At 32.8% G+C, this 21,932-nt stretch overlaps 1 protein-coding gene across 2 annotated transcripts in view; it reads left to right on the top strand.

The window, feature by feature from the left end:
* The window catches only part of PNPT1 (polyribonucleotide nucleotidyltransferase 1), a 41,333-nt gene that overhangs the window by 13,232 nt on the left and 6,169 nt on the right, over window positions 1–21,932 (top strand). For both annotated transcript variants that reach the window (XM_033124897.1, XM_033124898.1), the window contains exons 9-23: window positions 1,088–1,274; window positions 2,176–2,227; window positions 2,607–2,664; window positions 4,376–4,472; window positions 4,917–5,019; window positions 8,136–8,206; window positions 9,981–10,017; window positions 12,666–12,732; window positions 12,834–12,923; window positions 13,930–13,983; window positions 20,015–20,121; window positions 20,607–20,678; window positions 20,770–20,833; window positions 21,243–21,326; window positions 21,645–21,728. In XM_033124897.1, coding sequence (XP_032980788.1) covers window positions 1,088–1,274; window positions 2,176–2,227; window positions 2,607–2,664; window positions 4,376–4,472; window positions 4,917–5,019; window positions 8,136–8,206; window positions 9,981–10,017; window positions 12,666–12,732; window positions 12,834–12,923; window positions 13,930–13,983; window positions 20,015–20,121; window positions 20,607–20,678; window positions 20,770–20,833; window positions 21,243–21,326; window positions 21,645–21,728 — 1,227 coding nt within the window. The remainder of the gene's footprint in view (window positions 1–1,087; window positions 1,275–2,175; window positions 2,228–2,606; window positions 2,665–4,375; window positions 4,473–4,916; window positions 5,020–8,135; window positions 8,207–9,980; window positions 10,018–12,665; window positions 12,733–12,833; window positions 12,924–13,929; window positions 13,984–20,014; window positions 20,122–20,606; window positions 20,679–20,769; window positions 20,834–21,242; window positions 21,327–21,644; window positions 21,729–21,932) is intronic.

Here is a 21,932-nt window from a genome sequence, read left to right on the forward strand (position 1 = left end):
ACCCTTTGTAGGGTTTACTCAGGTTAAATCTGTAGGTTTGTGTCTTTGCCAAATTTGGGGAGCTTTCAGCTATTTTTTTCCCCCCAGGACTTTTCAGTCCTGCCATCTTTCTCTTTCCAGGACTCCAGTGATACCAATGTTAGATCTTCTGTTATAGTTTAACAGGTCTGATGCAATTGTTTCAATTGATTGATGAAATTCCAACTCATAAAGCACATAAGGAGATTTTTTTTTTCATTCTAGTTTATACCTAGAAGTCTTAGAAGTGACTTTTTAGATAATAAGTCTTAATGACATGATGTGATTAAACTATTAGATATGATGCTAACTATGCATTACGTGATCTTTGACTTTGTACAAGTTGAAAAATGCCAGGAATGACACACAAGTTGGCAGCAGTCTATTCAGCCTTGCAGAAACCAAAGATAAAGCTGAATAACAGATTTTAGTGAGATACCATGCTAAAAGCCCACTTTGAGCTACCCTGTTTTACATAGGAGTTTTACTATTACAAAACCATAAGAGGAACTTTTTTGTGGTAGTAGCTAGTGTCTTTTAAGTGGCTTACTTGAAACAATGTCACTGCAAAGATTTTCCCACCTGTGCAAGAATTAGATAATGTGACAATGACAGAATTAAGTGGAAGGTCACATCAAATACTTGCTAACAGGAAGCTAAACAGAAAACATTTATTGGACACCTACGATACTGATATTTTAAAATTTTATTTTAAGCACATATTCAGAATCAATGCAGTTGTATACTTTAAAAGGTAAGATTTTATGGTATTTGAATTATAGCTAACAAAGATGTTATAAAAAAAGTACATATAATTTCTTTTGTTTTTTATGAGAAATCCCTCATTTAAGAAAACTATAAACCTAATTTCAAATATCAAAGTTTCTTTATTCATTTACTGCAGTTTACATTTTGGAAGTATGTTGACTCTGAGGGAAAAAAAGGTGGATATACCATTAATAAACAAAATTGATCCATAGAATTTATGTCATATCATGTTTTTTGAAAATGCTATATTGGTGAAATGTTCAAGGGCAATCTTTTTTTTTTTCTTTCTTTCTTTAAATAGTCATGTTGGAAGCCTCTGCAGAGAACGTTTTACAGCAGGACTTTTGCCATGCTATCAAAATGGGAGTAAAATATACACAACAAATAATTCAGGGCATCCAGCAGTTGGTGAGAGAAATTGGTGTTACCAAGAGGACACCTCAGAAGTTATTTATCCCTTCGCCAGAGATTGTGAAACACACTCATAAGTAAGAACATCTGTATAAAAGAAACTATGACATTGTCACCAGATTTAATTTTCTCTCTGAAAAAAAGACTTCCCATGTCCATGTATTACTTCTTAGATAGCACCCTTTTGTTTTAAGAGTCACTGCCAAAAATACCAGTGTAATGCATTAAAAAGGATAAACCCAAATACCTCTTCAATGATCTAAGTTTGAATCTCAAATGAAAAGGGGAGTGAGTTTATTGGTCAAGATTCAGATAATCCGCCTATCTCTCTGTGTCAAGGAAAAAAAGAGAATAAAGCCTATTTGAACATCTAGGGAAACTGGTGAGGTTCTCGAAAAGAAATCAAGTGTAACCACCATTATATGCCCAGTGCTTAGAACAATGTGACAATACTTAGTATATAGCGCTTAGTATCACACTTAGTAAATGTGAATCAATCACCAGAAAATTATTTCATTTTATTTGAAATAAATTGAAAAAGTTAATATTTCCCTTAGTATCAATCTCACAGCCATCGGTCAGATTCAAGTGTTAAATAAACTGTTATATAAAGTGCTATATAAACAAGAGTTGCCTGCAATAACAGCCAGAATGGACAGAACATAAAAAAGCAAGAAATTAAAAAGACAGAGTGTGTAAGAAAAATCTAAGGTGAAGTAAATTGAACAATTAAGAAGGCAGGCATAATACCATGTATAAGTGATTCCCCTGAAAGGTGAGGAGAAAGAAATTTGTGTTCTGTATCATCCAAATGGTAAACAGATTAGCGATGCTAAAGAGCAATAAATACATTTTTTAATTTTTTATGACATGTTTATTAAATATTTTAGCTTATTGTTAAATATTTCAGTTTTATTTGTAATATACACTACCTCATGATTCCAAATATTATGCTGATGTTTTTCTTGTTTAAAATAGACTTGCCATGGACAGACTCTATGCAGTTTTTACTGACTATGAACACGATAAAGTAAGTATACCTGGATTTTGTCTTATGTAATTGTTCTAGGAATTCTTTTTTGTCATAACTCACGTAAATTGTTTATGAATGTTAGTCCTATTTTTATGAAAAAATCTTTAAACAGAAAGCTATACAAAAGCCTAGCTGTTTGTTTCTCCATTCTACTTTTGTTGATTAATACAAGTTTTAGGGACATGTGTTAATATATTTGAATGATTCATAAACAGGTAATATTTCTTGTAAATCAATAGCTAGTTCTAATCTTTTAAAGAATGCTACCATTAGAGAAATCTGAGTAGTATTACAATGTGTTAACTAAAGTAATTTAAAAATAGGAATGTTAAACTTGGCATGTATACATTAGAACTGAACCTCAACTTTCTTTTAGGTTTCCAGAGATGAAGCTGTTAACAAGATAAGATTAGATACAGAGGAACAAGTAAAAGGTAATTTTTTATTTTTAATTTATAAAATCTTTAAAGAAAATAATAGATTTTTAAATTTTTGGATGTGAGACCTCAAAATAATGTTATTCTCATTGCTCCTTAGTTTTATCTTCAGTAAACTTGTGATAATGCTACATCATCCTAAGGTTACTATTAAGTTAACTTCTAGGAATGTGGTCAGCACTGCCTCTGTCACAGTGGGCTCCAGTAAATGCTGAAGGTGAAATATTCCTGATCTTTTCTGGATCAGGCTTTTATACTCTAAGATGGGTATCCTTGTACCCTGTTATTTGAAAATCTGGAAGATGTTCTTTAAAATTCTTGAGTTCCTAATCTGTGAAATTGCAATACTAATAATATCTGGTTTATGGGGATTAAAGAGGAAATAATTTACTTCTATGCCTAGCATGTAGTAAGTGTGCAATAAATGTTAATTAGTGCTATTATTATTAATACCATGTGGAATTGTGAAATTTTAAATTTTAGAGAATTTAGCTCTCTAGAAATTATTAAGTATTTTATTATATAGTATCAATCAGACATACCAAATATGACATATAGTTCTTGTTAGTTTTTCTGCTAACAGACAAATAACCTCTCACCTGATTATTTTAAAATTCTGCTGTTTGCATTGATATTAAGGCCATTACTTGTAATTGCCATGGAAAAAGTTTGGTCTTCTCTCTATATTTCATCCCATTAAGAATAAGAAGTTGTATAACCTGTGACCTTATTTAAAAAGAAAAATGATTTTGTGTTTGTATTATACATAGTAGAATATCTTCATGACTCTCTGGGTTCATAGGATAATATTTTAAATGTTTTGTTATTATTTTCCTCTCTAAGCACAGCCCCTTTAAAACACAAAAGTTCATATTAAAGTGTAATATTTAAAATTATTCTTGCCTGACAAAGATACAGTACTTAATATATCTCTCTTTCTGTGGCCATTTCTTATGTTCTGTTTACTTTAAAGTTATATTTAATAAGTCAAATGCTTGAGAGAACAGTACTTGAAACTTGACTTAAGTCAACTGATAGGTAAAGTAGTTTAACATTTAAAAGCATAAGCCTAGGCAGACAGATCTGTATTCATATTACAGCTGTGTCAGTTACTACCTGTGGGATCTCAGGCAATTTATTCTTATCTCTTTAGGCCTGTTTTTCTTCTGTTGAATGGGGATAATAAAAGAATTTATCTTCATAACTTATTACAAAGATTGAAGATATTTTTAAAAACCACATATAAAGTACTGGGGTAATGAAAGACCTTGGTAAATGTTAACTTAAAAAACCTGTCGGTAGAGATTTGCAGTATATAAAAAAAAATTATTCCTCTATGTACAGACTGAGTTAAAAGTTCCTCAGGCAAAACAGTGAAGATGACGACTCTTAAAAGTGTCAGACTTTTCATAATATAGTTGGATGGATTTTTCAGGTAGCAATGCAATAGAGAATGATTTCAAAGCACTATTCTGGTAGAATGCAACCAAAGTTCCCAATAATAGTACATTTAAATTACAATACTTGTGTCTCTCCTACTTGAGAACATTTGATTTGTCTGCTTTGTTTGCCCAAGGACTAATTAATGTTCAGAGTGAACTCCCTTGGTTTACTTCCATAGTTAATTGATTTGATGCTGTGAACTTAAGAGAAATCCTATCTTCCAAAAAAAAGAAAATCTTTGTTTTGCTTTGTCTTTCTCCTATAGAAAAATTTCCAGAGGTTGATTCATATGAAATAATAGAATCCTTCAATGTTGTTGCAAAGGAGGTTTTTAGAAGTATTATTTTGAATGAATACAAAAGGTAAACATCCTTTTTTGATGGAATTGAATCAGGCACTGTCTCTGCAAGTTGTCTTGAAAGTCACTAACTTTCTCAAAGCAAGGAACTGGTTGTTTTAAAAGAACAGGAAAGAATGATAATATTTATTTTATAAATGGGTACCTGTTGAAGAGTGTGTGGATTTTGTGGATTTGTTTAACTGTCTCTCTGTGAGCCTCATCTATAGAGTAGTGCACCACAGTCCTAACTGCACATAAGAATTACTTGCAGAGCTTTTTAACAGTACAGGTGAATGGGTTACAACCCCCAAGATTCTGGGGGTGGGGCCCAAGTACAGTTCTTAAAGTCTACAGGTGATTATGATATGCATATGGGGTTGAGAACTTCTGGTGGGATAAAAAGGTAATATGTGATTTTTCTGATTTCCAACACTGCTTTACACACTTATTTCCTTTATTGCTATAGGTGCGATGGTCGAGATTTGATTTCACTTAGGAATATAAATTGTGAGATAGATATGTATAAAATTCTTCATGGATCCGCATTATTTCAAAGGGGACAAACGCAGGTAATATATGTAAAAAGCTACATTTGCTGGTTCAGCGTTGCTTAATTAGATAATAGAGGTACATTGTGTACATGCTATAGGTTTTTTTCATATAGAATGCATTACCCAAAGAAATATGTGATTTTTTTAAGAACATTTTTAAATGCTTTTTTGAGGTACACAAAATTGAGTTACTCATACTCCTCAATTTATGGCATATTGTCATTGGTCTTTTCAAGACCTTCATTTGTTTTCTCCATTTAGCCTGTACTTCAGTCCTTTTCTTTTCACTTACATAGGCACCCATTCTCTTGTATTTAACATATATGTATCTATTGTTTTTGTGTATGGTATTATGCTTTGTACCTCTTTCTTGTATTAATCACTAAATTTGCTAATCTCATGGGTACAGGGTGGCATGCCATTCTTTTCATTTGTAATACCTTCATTAAGAGTGAGGCTGAGCATCTGTATATAATACCCAGTCAGCATGGGGGCTGCCCACCTCTAGGGCACTATTTTCACATAGTGTCCCGGGAGCTGAGCAGAGTCGTGGCACTGGGTCAGGTTTGCTCTTTTATGAATTATGTGTTCATATCCTTTGGCTAATTTTTTTCTTTTTTAAATATGGTTTACTGTCTACTTCCTGCTATTTTTCAGTGATTTGTTATGTGTTTAAAAATTAACCCTTTTCAGTACCCAGAATTTATATGTATCATCTACCTCTTTCTCATTCATATACCTTTTAACTTTGCTTGTGGTAGCTTACTATATGTCTAGAGTAAACCTGAAATCTTTAGTTTTAATGTATTAAATGGTTAAAATGTATTAAATGGTTAAAAGTAAACCATTGTTTACTTTTGTGGTTTGTTTCTAAAGTCTTTTTTTAAGAAATCCTTCCTTACTCCCAAAGTCACAAAATAAGCACCTACTTTTTCTTTCTATTAATGTTCTAGCTTTAGCTATCAAATTTAGACCATTAATCTATATTGGAGTTTATTCCTATACATCGTGTGAGGTGGAAACCTACAGCGTGAGCCAATTTTATAATACTGTTTACTAATAATTTATTTTTCCTGTTGATGTGCAATGTCACCTTATATTCAAAGTTTGTATCATAAATACACTTTTGAAATATATTCTGTTCCATTGTTATGTGAGTTTCCTGGGCCATTGTCAAACTGTTTTAATTATTTTGGTAAGGGGGTATGTCTTAATATCTGAAAAGCAAATCCTTTTTTATTCTCCCTTCTCCCCCCAATATTGTCTTAGCTATTTGGATACATTTGTGTCCTCATTTAAATTTTATTATTATGTCAAGTTCTGAAAAAAATTTTCTAGGATTTAGATTGGTATTTCACTGAAATTATGGATTAACTTGAGAGATAAATGATATTTTTACAATTTAAATCACAGTCTTCACAATGAATATAGCCTATCTCACCTTTGATTGAGGTTTTCTTTTATGCCTTTTAATAAAGTTTTTAAAATAACTCCTTTAAGATATTCTGCATACTTTTGTTAGCAATTCTGACAATCCTTGCCTTTTACTTAGAGTGTTTAGTCTGTTAATATTCAATTTAATTATTGATGTGATTGAATTTAGGTCTGTCATTTTCTTATTTGGTTTTGTTTGGCCTCTGTTTATTGTTTTTCTGTTCTTTCTGTCTTTTTGAATTAATTGAACATATTTTTAGAGTTCTGTTTTTGTTTGTCTATTTGTTTTTTAGCTATACTTCTGCATGATTTTCCAGTGGTTACCATAGAGAATACAGTATACATCTTTAACTTTTCAGTTTTTTTAGAGTTAATTCTGTACCACTTCACATAAAATGAGGAAAGTTTGCAAGAATTCAGGTCCATTTGTTTCTTAATGACCCACATGTTTACCATTTCTGATGCTTTTTATTTCTTCCTGAAGATCCAAGTTTCCATCTAGTATTATTTCCCTTCAATCTGATAAAACTTCTTTTGGTATTGTCCTATGGGTTTTCTGACAACAAATTCTTTTTCATTCATCTGAAATGTCTTTATTTTGGCTTTAATTACAAAGAACTGTTTTGCTGGATATGGATTCTGAGTTGATGCTTTTTTTCTTTCAGCACTTAAAAATGTTCCAATGGTTTTGTTTTGTTTTGTTTTTTCCATTTTTGTCTGATGAAGTCAGGACTCATTCAAATCATTGTTCCCTGTATATTAATTATTTATTTTCTTCTGTGTACTTTTAAGATTTTGTCTTTGGTTTTCAGCAGTATGAGCATGAAAAGTGTGGTTTCTTTGTATTTATCCCGCTAAGTTTCCTGAGCTTGAAGACCACAGGGCTCTGCCTCTCTCTTCCTACTGTAAAATTGTGTCTTTTATTTAACTTGAGAAATTTCAGGCACAATTTCTCCAAATATTTTTTGTACCTGATTCTCTCTTTTATTTCCTTGCAAATACATGTGTTAGACCTCTTGATATTGTCCCACCGGCCCCTGAAACTCTGTTCTCCCTCACCCCCCTGTTCTTTAGACTGGGCAATTTCTATTAATCCGTCTTCATGTTCACTGACTTTTACTCTTGTCATCTCCTTTCATTGTGAGATAATATGTTTTTCAGTTCTTAAATTTCCATTGGTTCTTTTTTATGTCCTTGAGTATAATAGCTATTGAAATCCCTGTCTATTAATCCAACATCTGAATTAGCTCAGCGTCAGTCTCTAGTCATTATCTTTTTCCCTTGAGAGTGGGCCCTGTTTCCAGTTTTTTTTGTAGGTTGTATCCTGGACATTTTGAATGATATGTAGAGTCTCTGGATTGTGTTATGTTCCTTCAAAGAAGACAGATTTTTTTTTAAAAACAGGAAGTTTTAGTGGCTTAACCTTTTTTGAGGCTTCCTTTATGGTCAGGTTTTGTCACTATTCCTTCCTCTTCCTGTCCTCCTCCTTTAGCATTCCTAGTACAGTGCTTTACATATGTAGTCTATGTGATGTTATACCTTTGGATTGTTAAATGATTATTATATTAAATACCATGGCAAGCTTTGTATATATTGTACTTACCCTACTTCTTTAAGAGCTAATTGGGTTCTTCAAATATTTTTAGTTTTCATTTTGTTGTTAGTAATTTAAAGCCTGGGAAATTTTGTTTCTTCTTTAGGTGCTTTGTACTGTTACATTTGATTCATTAGAATCCAGTATTAAGTCGGACCGAATTATAACAGCTATAAAGTAAGTTATGTTTTTTTGCTTATGATGTTCCACTATATAATTAAAACTCATGTGGTATATTATTATTCATTTTTATTTTTAAAAACCTATACCTCTGTACTTTTTTCTGTTTACATAATAGTAATTTCAAGGGAATTGTTGTCAAGGGAATATTGTCTTCTAACTCATTGATTAGAACAAATATTGGTGAAGAATTCTTTACTATGGGTACATTTAGTTTATACTCTGTTTCTAGAACCATTCCTCAGGACAGATTTCGTAGGTGATCTTGAATGGATAGGTTTTTCTATTATAAAGAAGACAGCAAATAAATAAGCAGGAGTCCAGTTACTAAAAATAACCTGAAAGATGTTAGTAAATAAAAAAACTTTGTCTAATCCTAAGACACGTTTGAATTTGTGTTCAGAAATACTTGGCTCTCATTCTCTGTTCTTAAAAAGTTAGCAGTAAAATCACGTTGCTCAATTTTATATGATAAGAATCTATATTACAGTCCCCACCAGCATTACTGCATCAGTGTCCTAGGACTCACAGCCACATGGCTTTCTGTCCTCAGTGCCCTACAAGGTTGCACCCCTTTCCCTCATTAAGAGTCTTGGAAGACCACAGGGCTCTGCCTTTCTCTCTTCTACTGGCCAACTGATGAGGATGAATCCCAGTATCTTCAAGATAGCATCACCAGTTGTTTTTCATGTATCTAATAAAATTGACAATGCAACTGTTTGTAATGGTCCTTGTAATCATAATTCTTTGGTGGGGGTGGGGGAGTGGGGCAAGGGAGGGCTGCACTCTTATACTTTGTATTTTAAATTTCCATGGGTGGCAAATCTTGGCTACCCTGCCCCCTTTTCATTTTGACTCTTTTCTAGGAGGCAACACAGCTTCATAAGAGCACTGGGCTTGGCCAGGGTACCTCTTTATATTCTAGTCTTAGGTCTGTAACCTATGTAAGCGAGGGGGCACATATCATTCAGCCATGCTGGCCTTTGGTTTCTTCATCTTATAAAATGCAGGTACTGGGATGATGATCCCTATATTGCTCTCTAGCCCCCCCAAATCATAGGATTCCTTTAGTGCTATGAAGAAGTCTGGTTTTTAGATTTCTTTTCCCAAAGCTGTATTTTATGGTTATGCAGATTTAGCCTTATCCCAGGACTTTCTAAATCCTCTGCAGAGTTGCCTTTTGTAATCTCACCAAAAGGGGACACTATTTGTGCTAAGATCTTGTATGTGCCTGTCAGTTAAAGATAAATCTGGTTTCCAACTTCCAGGAATAGTTTTTTCTCATCCTTATTTTTCCCCATTCTAGATACAGTCACAACAGCTCTCTTTTCAAACCCTGAAAAGATCTTTGCCTATCAGATCTTCTGATTGCTCTCAGTTACATCACGTCAGTTACTGATCTTCATTTCACATGTTGACTGGGAGTAAGATTGTAACTCTGAGATTTAACCAATGTGTTTATAACATTTAGGATTCTTTCGAAAGTTAGTGATGCTTAAAAATATGTATCTATTATCTTATATTCAAATCTGGATATTTAATTGCTTGTATTTAAAGCAACATTGTCTTCCTAAATCTGTGAGAATTCATTGATAAAGCTCCAGAAAAAGTACCATTTCTAATTTTCATCCTTCTAATTCTCATTTTCAGACCAACTCTCTTTGATACCCAATTGTTTTCAAAATCCCCTTAATTCCTTTTTATATTGTTTGTTGAAATAAATTCGTTTGTATCTGTATGATGTTTATAATAATATGCTTTTTGTTTGTAGTGGGATAAAAGATAAAAATTTCATGCTGCACTATGAGGTAATGTGAATTTTTTCCCTATATTTTATTATGAAAAATTTCCAGGATACAGCAAAGTTGAAAGAACTTTACAGTGAATACCTGTACACCCACTACCTAAGTTCTACCACTAATATTTTACTGTGCTAGTTTTATATATCTGTTAAAGTGGATTTGGGGATTTGGGGGCTGTTATTTTATTGCATACAGAAGAAATTTAGAGAGATAAGTAGTAGCTTTCCAATCAACAACTGCCTGTTCTGAGTCATATATAAATGTACACATACATTAAAGAATAGTAGACAATGTTGTTTTAGTCAAGAAAGAGTTGTACACCTGAACTAATGTAACAAGTATAATATTGTATACTAACTATACTCATACAAAACAAATTTTTTAATTAAAAAAAAAAAAAAACTTTCAAATTTACCTAAAGAGGAATTTAAGACCACTAGGTTTAGGCATGACCTAAAGTAACACTTTCCATCACTCTTTAGTTCTCTCCCTACTTTTTGATTACGTTTTTCCAGCACTTTCCACTGATGCTATATGCTCAATTAAATTTATTTTATATATTGTTTTTATTATGGCTCATCAAATTTGTCATCCTCATGAGAATGAAAATTCTAAAATATCAGGGACCTTGTGTTATATTTTCTGTGTTATATTTTCTTGTGTCATCTAGAATGGTGCTTGTCACATCTGGTAAGAAGTAAATGTTTGTGGAACAAATGGGGAAAAAAAAAGTTGTACTTATTCACATGTGTCAAACAAAAGTGGGGCTTTTTAAATACCTTAAGTGACAAATCACCTTCTCCCTTTTAGTTCATCTATATGTTCATATTTTATGCACTTGATTATTAGTGAAAGAACTGAGGTATTTAATATGAAAGTACTTTATATGAAATTAATATATATAATTGAGCTTCTGATTGACTTTATTCACAACTAATAGTAAAGGACCAGATATGACATATAAATTTTAGTATTTACAGTATAAATGCTGGGAGGCTAAAGTAGCAAGACACTTCACCTTTGAGTGACTGTTGTTGGCGGCCCAGAATCCGAACATCTCAATTTTGGTGAACCTGCTATAATTAATAGAGAACATTTCATGTAATGTTTGTTAGAGAATATCCATAAACCTGGTGATTTTTACAGTTCTTGAGTCCTTATAAATATCCTATTCTGGATTTACCCAGATGCTACAGAAGGACATCCTTTATCATGAGCTAAAGAGTACGTGGCAATCTTTTCTAAAAGGGCAGTTGTGAAAAATGCAGCTCTAGCTGATAATGGGAAAGGAGACGAAGGTGGGGGAGGAGGCGAAGGATGTGGGATGTGTTTGTTGTAGCATCTCATTTTTAAAAAACCTTTTTATTATAAAATAAAACACAGATACTTAAAACCATATAAAATAAAGAATGGCTTCATGAATTTTTATAAGGCAGACATCCATGTAACCACCACCTAAATCAGAATATAGAATGTTGCCCGTCACCCCAGAAGCCACTCCATGTCTTTCATCCCAGTCTCAACACCCTTCTTCCCCTAAAAGTAACTACTCTCCTAAGTTTTATATTCACTTTCTTGTGTTTCTAGTATATATCCCTAGATACTATATTTAGTCTTGTCCATTTTTTAAAATTTGATATTTCTTTAAGTCTCCTTTAATCCATAGATTTCTCCTCCATTACATTATTTTCTTTATAATCTATCTGGTGAAGCCCCAGAGCCATTTGAACTGTAGAGCTCCCTGCAGTGTGGGTGGTGCTATCTCACACTTATGGTGCAGTGCAGTACATTCCTGTCCTTCTGTCTGCTGAAAACTGACTGCTGGATCCAGATGCTAGATCAAATTTATGTTCCATTACTCCTTCTGAAAACATTTTGTTAAAAAAACTGGAATTCCAGATTTTTATGGAAAATTTCCCAATTTTTTAAATGATCACAACCAATTCCTAGCCCTTTGAGACAATATATTGTAGTCAAATAAGTTTGTAACCTCTGGCTAAAGTTTATAAAACCCTTATTGGAAAAGATCTCTGTTTCCTCAATGTGTATTTAAAAAAAAAAAAAATATATATATATATATATATATATATATATATATATATATATATAGACACACTACAAAAATTATCTTGTTATTAATAATTTAAACATTATAAAAATTTATGATGTAAATCCCCATAACCATCTACTTCCCACCCTGATTCATATACACACTACAAATATCTACTTTTAGTAAATTGGTATATATTTTATATGTCCAGACATTTTCTGTGTATACCGGGGATGCCAAAAAATGTATACAAGTGGACACTTTGGTCAATGTTACTCAAGCAGTAGTTCGCCGTAATCAAAAGTGTCTGAAAGCTGATGGTAACCACTTAGAGCACTTCTTGTAATTGCAGAAGTCAAAAGTAACGTGTATTCATCTTTTGTTATCAGTATATATTGAGTATTACAATTTTACTAGGTTTTTCCTTTGTTAAAATGCATATACATTTTTTGTCACCCTCTGTATATATGAATATACTATTTCTTTTTTTAACAGTAATGGGATTCTATGGTTTTGTAACTTGTTTTATTATTTTGGTAATATATCTTGGATATCTTTTCATGTCAGTTGTATATATGGGGGTTTTTTTGTTTTGTTTTTTAAGTTTCCTCCTTATGCAACAAATGAAACTGGCAAAGTCACTGGTGTAAATAGAAGAGAACTTGGGCACGGTGAGTACAAATCTATAAACTTACATTATTTTTTTTATTATTTTCTTAACAGTATTCTTATAGAGACATTAGTACATTTTTTGCTTATTATTCTAATTTAGGTGCTCTTGCCGAGAAAGCTTTGTATCCTGTTATTCCGAAAGATTTTCCTTTCACTATAAGAGTCACATCTGAAGTCCTGGAGTCAAATGGTATGGTATTGAAATGTATTTTTCCTATTCAAAAAGACTAGACTCCCTGTTATATTCTTTTCATAACTAATGTTATATTGCTTATTACTACTGTACCCAAACCCATTACAAGAGAAAAATGTGTTTAGTTAATCATAAACTTGTCTGAATCTTTGTTCTTAGCCAATTTGAGGTTTTGAAAGCAATATAAAACAATATTTCTCTTTATATGTCTGTTATAATAGATCCAGTTTGGGTTATTTGTTTATTTTTACAAACAAACCATAGAGCAAGGCCAGCTAGGAGACAGGAAAGCCGAAATAGAATGATCCATTAGGCAGGGAACACCAGTCATATTTCACAGATATAAGTAGACACCATAGAGAGTGGCTGTATTAAAAGGTCAAACTGAAATAAAAAGATCAGTCCACGAGTCAAGGCAAGGTATGGCCGTTAAAGGCAGAAAGGGTACAGAGTTCTCAAAGATGGAGCAAACACAGATAAGATGGTCATAGGTATTTAAACAAACAAACAAACAAACAAAAGTAAGCTCAAAATTTAAACTAGAGACTTTCTGTTCTCTACTGGGTGTGACTAGGCTATGGCTTATGGCCCAGTGTGAGAGCCAAAGCCCGGTATCTTTAACTGCCTTCTAATTAAGCAGCAAAAGAAGCATGCTGGTTCTTCTGGGAGAGATTCTTAGAATCAGAATCTCTGGCACTGCTATCCAGTAGAACTCTCTGATAATGGAGCTTCTCAATCTGTGTGCTGTCCATTGAAGAACTGAATTTATTTCAATTAATTTAAATTTAGTAGCCACATATGGTTAATGGCTATCATATTGGACTATGCAACTAACAGTTCATGGTTTGGGAGAGCTTGCCTTCATTGCTTTATAAAAAGAGGGAAAGAATATTGAATTTTATGTAATTGAATATTTGTAAGGAAATAACCAATACTAACAATTTTGTATATTTTTTAAAAAATCAGTATATTATAAAGCAGGTACTTTTCTTCCTTTCTATAGGATCATCTTCTATGGCATCTGCATGTTGTGGAAGCTTAGCGTTAATGGATGCAGGTAAAAGAATTATGTTTCAAAATTTCTAATGCTTCAATAGTATAAAATATAAGATTTCTTTAAAATTGGATATTAGTAAGACTTGGAGAAGTCAGATTACAGATTACCCAACCAGGCCAGAAGCAAGACAGTTATAAAGTACAGTTTCAACTATACAGATATCTGCTGGAATTCCTAGTTTTGGTTAAAAGCAGTACACTGAAATTATTTACTTGCGTTGGTGACCCAGTGAGCTTTCTTACCTTCCAAAACGTGAAAAGTTGTGTATTAATTCCATTCACAAAGGAAGTTTGGATTAGCAAGCCGAAGTACCGGTATAAGGACCGATAAGGAACAGTAACCATGTAATCTTCCAGTTGATTTATACAAGCCATGAGAAGCACAACATCACTCATAGAAGTGTACACAGAAGACTGCAAGTGGTTCAGTATAATCTCTGCATCTGAAACACCAAAAGGGAAAGAGTCAGCATGCCAAGAGGCATTTAATGAAAACAATTATTGCCAAATAGTCACCAATGATGCTATTCAAGAAGAAAGAGAAAAGGAATTTAAAGACACTCAAGAGACCACACAAGGAATTCCCTATAAATTTACACATTTACAATACAGGTATAAAAGGTAGAAGGACAACATAACTAAGGACGAAATAAAAGAATTGTGTGACTATACTATAATATCACCTAGGAAGATTAAAACTTTAGCCAAAGCAAAAAAAAACAAAAAACGCTAAAGACAATTAAAGGTACTTCTCTAGTTGTGGTCAGTGGAAGGGAAACATAATCTGATATTTAAGGTAACTACTAAAATACTATTCCTATTTTTACCTTCATGCATTCATTCAACAAATCTTTACTGTGTATCACTTGTGTACCAAGCACTGATCTAAGCTCTTGCGACACAAAACAAAGTCCCTGTGCTCGTGGAGCTTGCACTTATCAGTTTTCCAATCTCAGATTAGAAAACACAGAACAGGGTAAATAAGTTGTGGTATATATACAATATGGAATACTATTCGGTGGTAAGAAAAGATGAAATAGGACCATTTGTGACAACATGGATGGATCTTGAGATTATAATGCTAAGCGAAATAAGTCAGACTGAAAAAGCAGAGAACCATATGATTTTACTCATATGTGGTATATAAACGAAAAACAACAAAAGAACAAGACAAACAAATGAGAAACAAAAACTCATAGACACAGACAACAGTTTAGTGGTTATCAGAGGGTAAGGGGGAAAAAGGGTTAGTAGATGAGGGTAAAGAGGATCAAACATATGGTGATGGAAGGAGAACTGACTCTGGGTGGTGAACACACAATGTGACTTATAGATGATATAATACAGAATTGTACACCTGAAATCTATGTAACTTTACTAACAATTGTCACCCTAATAAACTTTAATTAAAAAAAAAAGTAGAAAACACAGAACAAATCCTGAAAAAGGTCAGCTGAAAGGAGATCATAGGAGAGTCTTTAGGTATTTTTAAATAAATTCAGATCTTTTGCTCTAGACAAAATCCCATCCTAAGTAATGGCAAGAACTTCAGATTGAGATAACTGAAATATTTGAGAAATCAAAGAGCCTAGTTAGTATTCCACGGACACAAAAAGTTCTCTTAAAGAAAGATATTCTCTTTAAAATATAACCCAGTGAACCTGAAAGTGACTAAAAAGAATGGTTTATAAATATTTTATAAGAAGGACTCACTTAAAATAAATGAACTAATTTTTTGTTTTCAAAAATATTACTAGGTTTGTAGTGAGGAGGGAGGGTACCGTTTATACAATGTATCTAGAGTTCAGCCTTGGCAGTTTATGATCTTTGTACAGATGATGCAGAAATTGAGACTGGATGATAGATAGGTGCACCTTTCATAACTGGTTGAAGGATGAGCAAAGGGGACTGGTTAGTCTGATCAGTAGGTAGAAGAGGGGTCTCAAGTGGAATACTTCGGGATGGTTCATCCTGATCCTGTCTTTTTCAATATTTTTGTTATTGAGTTGACTGAAAACACAGGCCTGCTGATAAAAAGGATACTGATAAAAGGAGGGGATAATTGATAGGTATTTTTGACCTCTGAAAAATATCCTAACAGGATTAAAAAAAAATATGGAGCCAAATATAAAAAAATTAAATTTGACAAGAATGAATTGAATGTTCAAGTCCTGTGGGTAGCACCAACAAAGGGTATGCAATTCAATTCAAATACGACTTATTGCCATACCCTGCGTCAGTCATTGTCCTATGCTCCAGGGATACCCATTTTTAAAAAGTTTTTACAAGTGCAAAATCAACAAAGATACCAACAGATCAAAGAAATAAAATACATACAAGGTACAAATATGTACAATAAGGGTAAAGAACTAGGATGCAGGTAATTGACATTATAGACACAGCTAAATTTCATCTGGTTTTAAAGGTTGAATAGTTGTTGACCAGGCATATTAGGAGCAGGGTCTATATTTTATGTGAAAGAAACAGCATGTGCAAAGTTATGAAGCAGTGTAGTGTGTTTCTGAAATATATTGGAAAGAAGTGATGAAGTAATAAACTGAGACCAGATTTTAAAGGTCTTGTTGTACTAAGGAGTTGGAACTTAAAGCCAGTATTTCCCAACTCAGTTTTCCATAGGATGTTATTGTATACTATGAAAAAAATTATTCTGAAGTAGGGTTCAGCAGTTTTATTTAATATAGGTTGAATAGACCTTTATATGCTAATGTGAATACTGAATCTCTAGGAACAGAATATGTACTATTTCCCAAACATTTTTGACCATGGAACATGTACAATTTCCTGAAAGTAGATAATGGGGATTTGAGGATTTTATGTAGAGGAGTGGGATGATTTGAATCTGCCTTTTTTTTTTTTTTTAAGATACTTTTGCCCAGTTTAGATGATAGTTTTAGGGGATGCAGCGGGAGATAATAGGAGCTGAGAAGAGAGACTAAAATCTGGGAAACCAGACAGGGAGACTAGTTGGCAGGGCAAGAAAAAATGCTGATTTTATCTAAAACAGTAACAATAGATATTTCAACATTTAGGGAAAGGAGAACGTTTTAAAAACTTTAGAGGACAAACTAATCAGATCTTTGTGATCTGATGTGATATAGTAGGAAGTAAGGAAAACAAGTGTTGATTCTGGCATGAGTGTCTACTAAGTTGCTTTCTACCAAGATAGTAAATAGTAAATGCAGGAGAAAAAAGGATTTATTGGGGTGATGAAATTTTGAAAAAAAGTATTTTTATATGTATATAAACATATGTATATATACATATGTATGTGTGTGTGTGTGTATATATATATATATATATATATATATATATATATATATATATATATATATATATATTTAAGTGCTTTGGGGACATGTAGCTGAAGATATCCAGTACACACATGGCTATACATTGTCAGGGCTCAGTAAAGAGAATTAGGCAGGAGGGATAGATTTTTAAGTCATCGCTATTGTAGGTGATAGTTAAAACAATGGGCATAAGTGAGATGCTTGGAGAATATGAAATGAGATCGCAACAACACTCCAGTATACCATAACTTCCAAGTAATCAAAATTTAAACTTTTAAAAGATGAAACATGGAAGATTTATTGAAATCTTGAAGAGGAAATACCTTTCTAAGCAAAATCTAGGAACCATGATTGCATATAACTTTTAAAATTCTGTACAGGAAAAAATATAACAAAAAACAAAGTCAACAGACTGGAAAATTATATTTCATATATTTCTTTACTATAATCTACATTTATATTTAACAAAGATCTACTGTCCATATTGAAAGAGCTCTTGTGAATTACTAAGGAGACTAACAACCTTGAAGGAAAATGGTTGAAGGCTGTGAACAGGCAGTTCACACAAAAAGAAAACAAATGGTTTGCAAACATGGATAAAAAGTTCAAACCCACTCAAAAACAGAAATAGAATTAAAAATAATAAGCTACCACTTTTACCCTTTAGATGGGCAAAGGCCAAAAGATTTGACAAGAATTAAAAACAGTGTAAAATAGCAGGTACCCTCATATACTACTGGTAAAAGGATAAAATGCTACACTCTTTGGAAGGCAGTTTGACAGTATAGCAAATGTAAATCCACACACCCTTTGACTCAGTAATCCCACTTCTATTGTGTGGCTTATAAACATATAAGAGGAGTACTATGCAGCCATTCAAGAGTAGGTAGAGCTTTGTGTGGTGTTAGTGTCAATATCCAAGATGTTATTAAGTGAAAAAAGCAAGATGCAGCATAGTGAATGCATGTAGTAGGCTCCATGAGTAAAGAAAATGAAAAATTACACTTATATTTATACTTGCAGATGTAAATTTTCTGTGAGGATACACAAAAACCTAATGGTAGCTGTCATGGTAAGGTGGACTGAGGGGTTCAGGCTGGAAGGATTTAGCAAATACAGTTACTTAAAAAAAAGAAGAAGAAGGAGGAGGAGGAGAAGAAAAGAAAAAGAAGGCACCAAAAGCAAAAAGGCAAAGAAACTGATTAAGAATTTAATTTGCTATTATGAAAGGTTTTTGCTGAGAACAGTAAATACCTGTTAGAGTTGTTTTAAGGAGCTTTTATTATACAAGATGTGATCAAACTACGGTGAATGTTTAAATTTTAAAAAATGTATTAAAGTAAAAGACACATTGCCATTATTAATCCCCCTCAAAATACTCCCCCTCAAACACACTTATCCTATCTGAAGCAGTTCTGGAAGTCCTCTTTCATGAGTGTGTTTAGTTGTACCATAGTGGCTGCCTTGATGTCCTTAATCGATTCAAAACATTTACCTTTTGTGGTCATTTTGACTTTGGGGAAGAGCCAGCAGTTGCACGGTGCCAGATCCAGTGAATAAGGTGGATGAGGACACACTGTAATGTTTTTATTTGACAGAATTTGCTGTATCAGACATGATGTATGACAAGGAGCGATGTCATGATGGAGGATGAAACTTTGTCCATTTCTCAGGTCATTTCCTATGCACATCGTTCCTTAAATGCTCTAATAATAAACCCTTATAATATTCAGAGTTCATCGTAGTATTCCTGGGTACGAACTCAGCTCACACAATTCTATCAAGGTCAAAAAACATATCACCTTGATATTAGATCTTGAATGATGTGCTTTTTTGCATGAGGAGAACTGAGTGATTTCCATTTAGAACTCTGAACCTTGGTCTCGGGATCATAACCATAGACCCAGGTTTCATCTCCCATAATGACATGTCATAAAAAGCTGGAATCTGAAGCAGCACAATTGTGCAACTTCAACAAAACTGACAAATGCTATTGCTTTTCTTCGACAAAATGTGTGAAACAAATTTTACACTCACTCGCCTCATGTTCAAATCTGTCGTTCAAATGCTTTGAATGAAACCATAAGTGATGTTCATCGCCTCAGAAATTTCCCTAAGTCAATTGCCTGTTTGATTGAATCATTTCATTTATTCTTTGAACATTCTCTTGGGTTTTTGATGTTGAAGGACTCCCCGATCTCATCTTCAGTCGATGTACACCTATTACGAAATCCCTCGAACCACTTGTAAATTGTCTTCACGGTCACTGCAGCATTACCATAAACTAATTTTAACATTTCGTGTGTTTCTTTAGCACTTTTTTGCAGTTTGAAACATAATTTCATGTTAATGCATTGTTTGTGATCCATGAGTTACAACACGCTTTAAAACATACCTTCTCTCAACCATATCTCACATCTGACTGACTGCACTGAACAAGTTGAAACTTGTCACACACTGTACTAAGCTTCCCCTATTGAAAATCCTTCCTTTCTGTTGGATGGCATTCGGCAGCATCATTCACCATATTTTTTAATCACACCTCATATGTATAAGAAGAAATGAGGTAGTCAGATAACTTACTAAGACCTTTCCAACTTAGTTTTGGTGATTGTCAATTTAGAACACCATCTGCTTATATTAAAATAAATGTCAACAAAATAATAAATATGTGTTAAGCTGATGTATACATCATACACAAGTTCTTTTTCTCAATTATAGGGGTTCCAATTTCATCCGCTGTCGCAGGAGTAGCAATAGGATTGGTCACCAAAAACAATCCTGACAAGGATGAAATAGAAGATTATCGTTTGCTGACAGATATTCTGGCAAGTATATTCACATTTTCAAATATTCAATGGTGAATGTTTTATACACACACTCACACACACACACACACACACACACTTTACAAGCGTCCTATGCTAGGACTCAAGATATATAGGTCATTGTTCTTACTTTCTTCCTCAGCATATTTGCCTTGGATTTTATAAGATGTGAGTTAAAAATATATATTACAGAATAAGTATCCATAAATATAGCTCACTTCAGGATGATAGTAAATTAATCTTTATGCATTTAAGGGGGAAAACATGATCTAAAAATAGTGATTTTCTGGTGAAATATTTGTACTTACAAAAAGTCACAAATTGGAAGTAGTTGTTAATGTAGAATGTATTTCTTTGTGTGTAGTCTTTGTAGTCTTAGAGGACATGGTTACTTCGAAAGCTATTTTTTAAAATTCCTCTGCAATGATGATGGGTGAATTTTGTTTTTATTTAAAACTATATCATAACTTCTTAAATTCCTTAAGGGTATTGAAGATTATAATGGTGACATGGATTTCAAACTAGCCGGCACTAATAAGGGAATAACTGCATTACAGGTATTTTTAAACCTATTTTGTTTCATTTTTATAGTATGTAATATTAGCATGAATCAATATTTATATAATTTTTTTGGCTTTTCCTTATTAGGCTGATATTAAATTACCTGGAATTCCATTAAAAATTGTAATGGAGGCCATTCAACAAGCCTCAGGTAAGCCAAGCTCGTGTCCCTCATTCTCCTTTCATCGTCTAGCTTAATAGAGCTATAATTTCCATTAGGCTTATTATAAAAAAGAGGCTTTTTAAAAGTAGTGCTTTAGAGAATGCAATTTCATGTAACAACCTAGATCAAGAAATATTAAGTTATTAGGCACATAACTAACCACCAAAGTGGGAGGAGACCAATGAAAATTCAATTTTTACAAGTTAAGTAACTCTCTAAGATAGGTTTTATAGAGAAGGAAATAGGAATAGAATTGTCAAGGTAATTGGGGTGTGAAGAGCTTTGATTATTAAGCTAAAGAGTTTGGATTTTATGCCATAAAAACTTAAGAATACTGCTATATCTGATCACATTTATTTTATGTAATTATAATTTTTATGTTTTTAATCTCTTCTAGTGGCAAAGAAGGAGATATTACAGATTATGAACAAAACTATTTCAAAACCTCGAGCATCTAGAAAAGAAAGTGGACCTGTTGTAGGTAATACATTAAAATTATTACTGATTTCATAAGATAAACATTAATATATGAAAGTATATTACTATTTTTAAATGTTTTTTTAACTCCATACATAAAAGTAAACTTTTAAATACTTCTACAGTTTAAATACTTTAAATTTTGGGGGCTATTCTTGACGTTAGAACTTTCATTAGTTATTGTCAAGTGAAATACTTTTTCTGTTTCATACTGAAATATTTATTTTACATGTGTCTAGGCCAAAATTAAAAAAAATCTTAAGTGACCAACATTCATATATGTATTTGAATTATTTATGTTGTTACCTGTACTACATTTCAGAAACTGTTCAGGTTCCATTATCAAAACGAGCAAAATTTGTTGGACCAGGTGGATATCATTTAAAAAAACTTCAGGCTGAAACAGGTAAGAGATGTATGAAGGCTGGGTTTTTATTTCATGCTAAGTCATGTAAGTTTGCCATTTCATCTCTATTGTATTGTATTGTATTGCTCCAAAAATATGTTTGATAAGTAAGAGAAAGACCAAGAGAAAAGGATATAACACTGACATATCTTTACTGTAAGTTTTCTGTATGCCTAGTTATAAATTAGCAAATTATCATCCTTA

The sequence above is a fragment of the Rhinolophus ferrumequinum genome, chromosome 13 (genome assembly GCF_004115265.2).
Source record: "Rhinolophus ferrumequinum isolate MPI-CBG mRhiFer1 chromosome 13, mRhiFer1_v1.p, whole genome shotgun sequence".
Classification (NCBI taxonomy): domain Eukaryota; kingdom Metazoa; phylum Chordata; class Mammalia; order Chiroptera; family Rhinolophidae; genus Rhinolophus; species Rhinolophus ferrumequinum.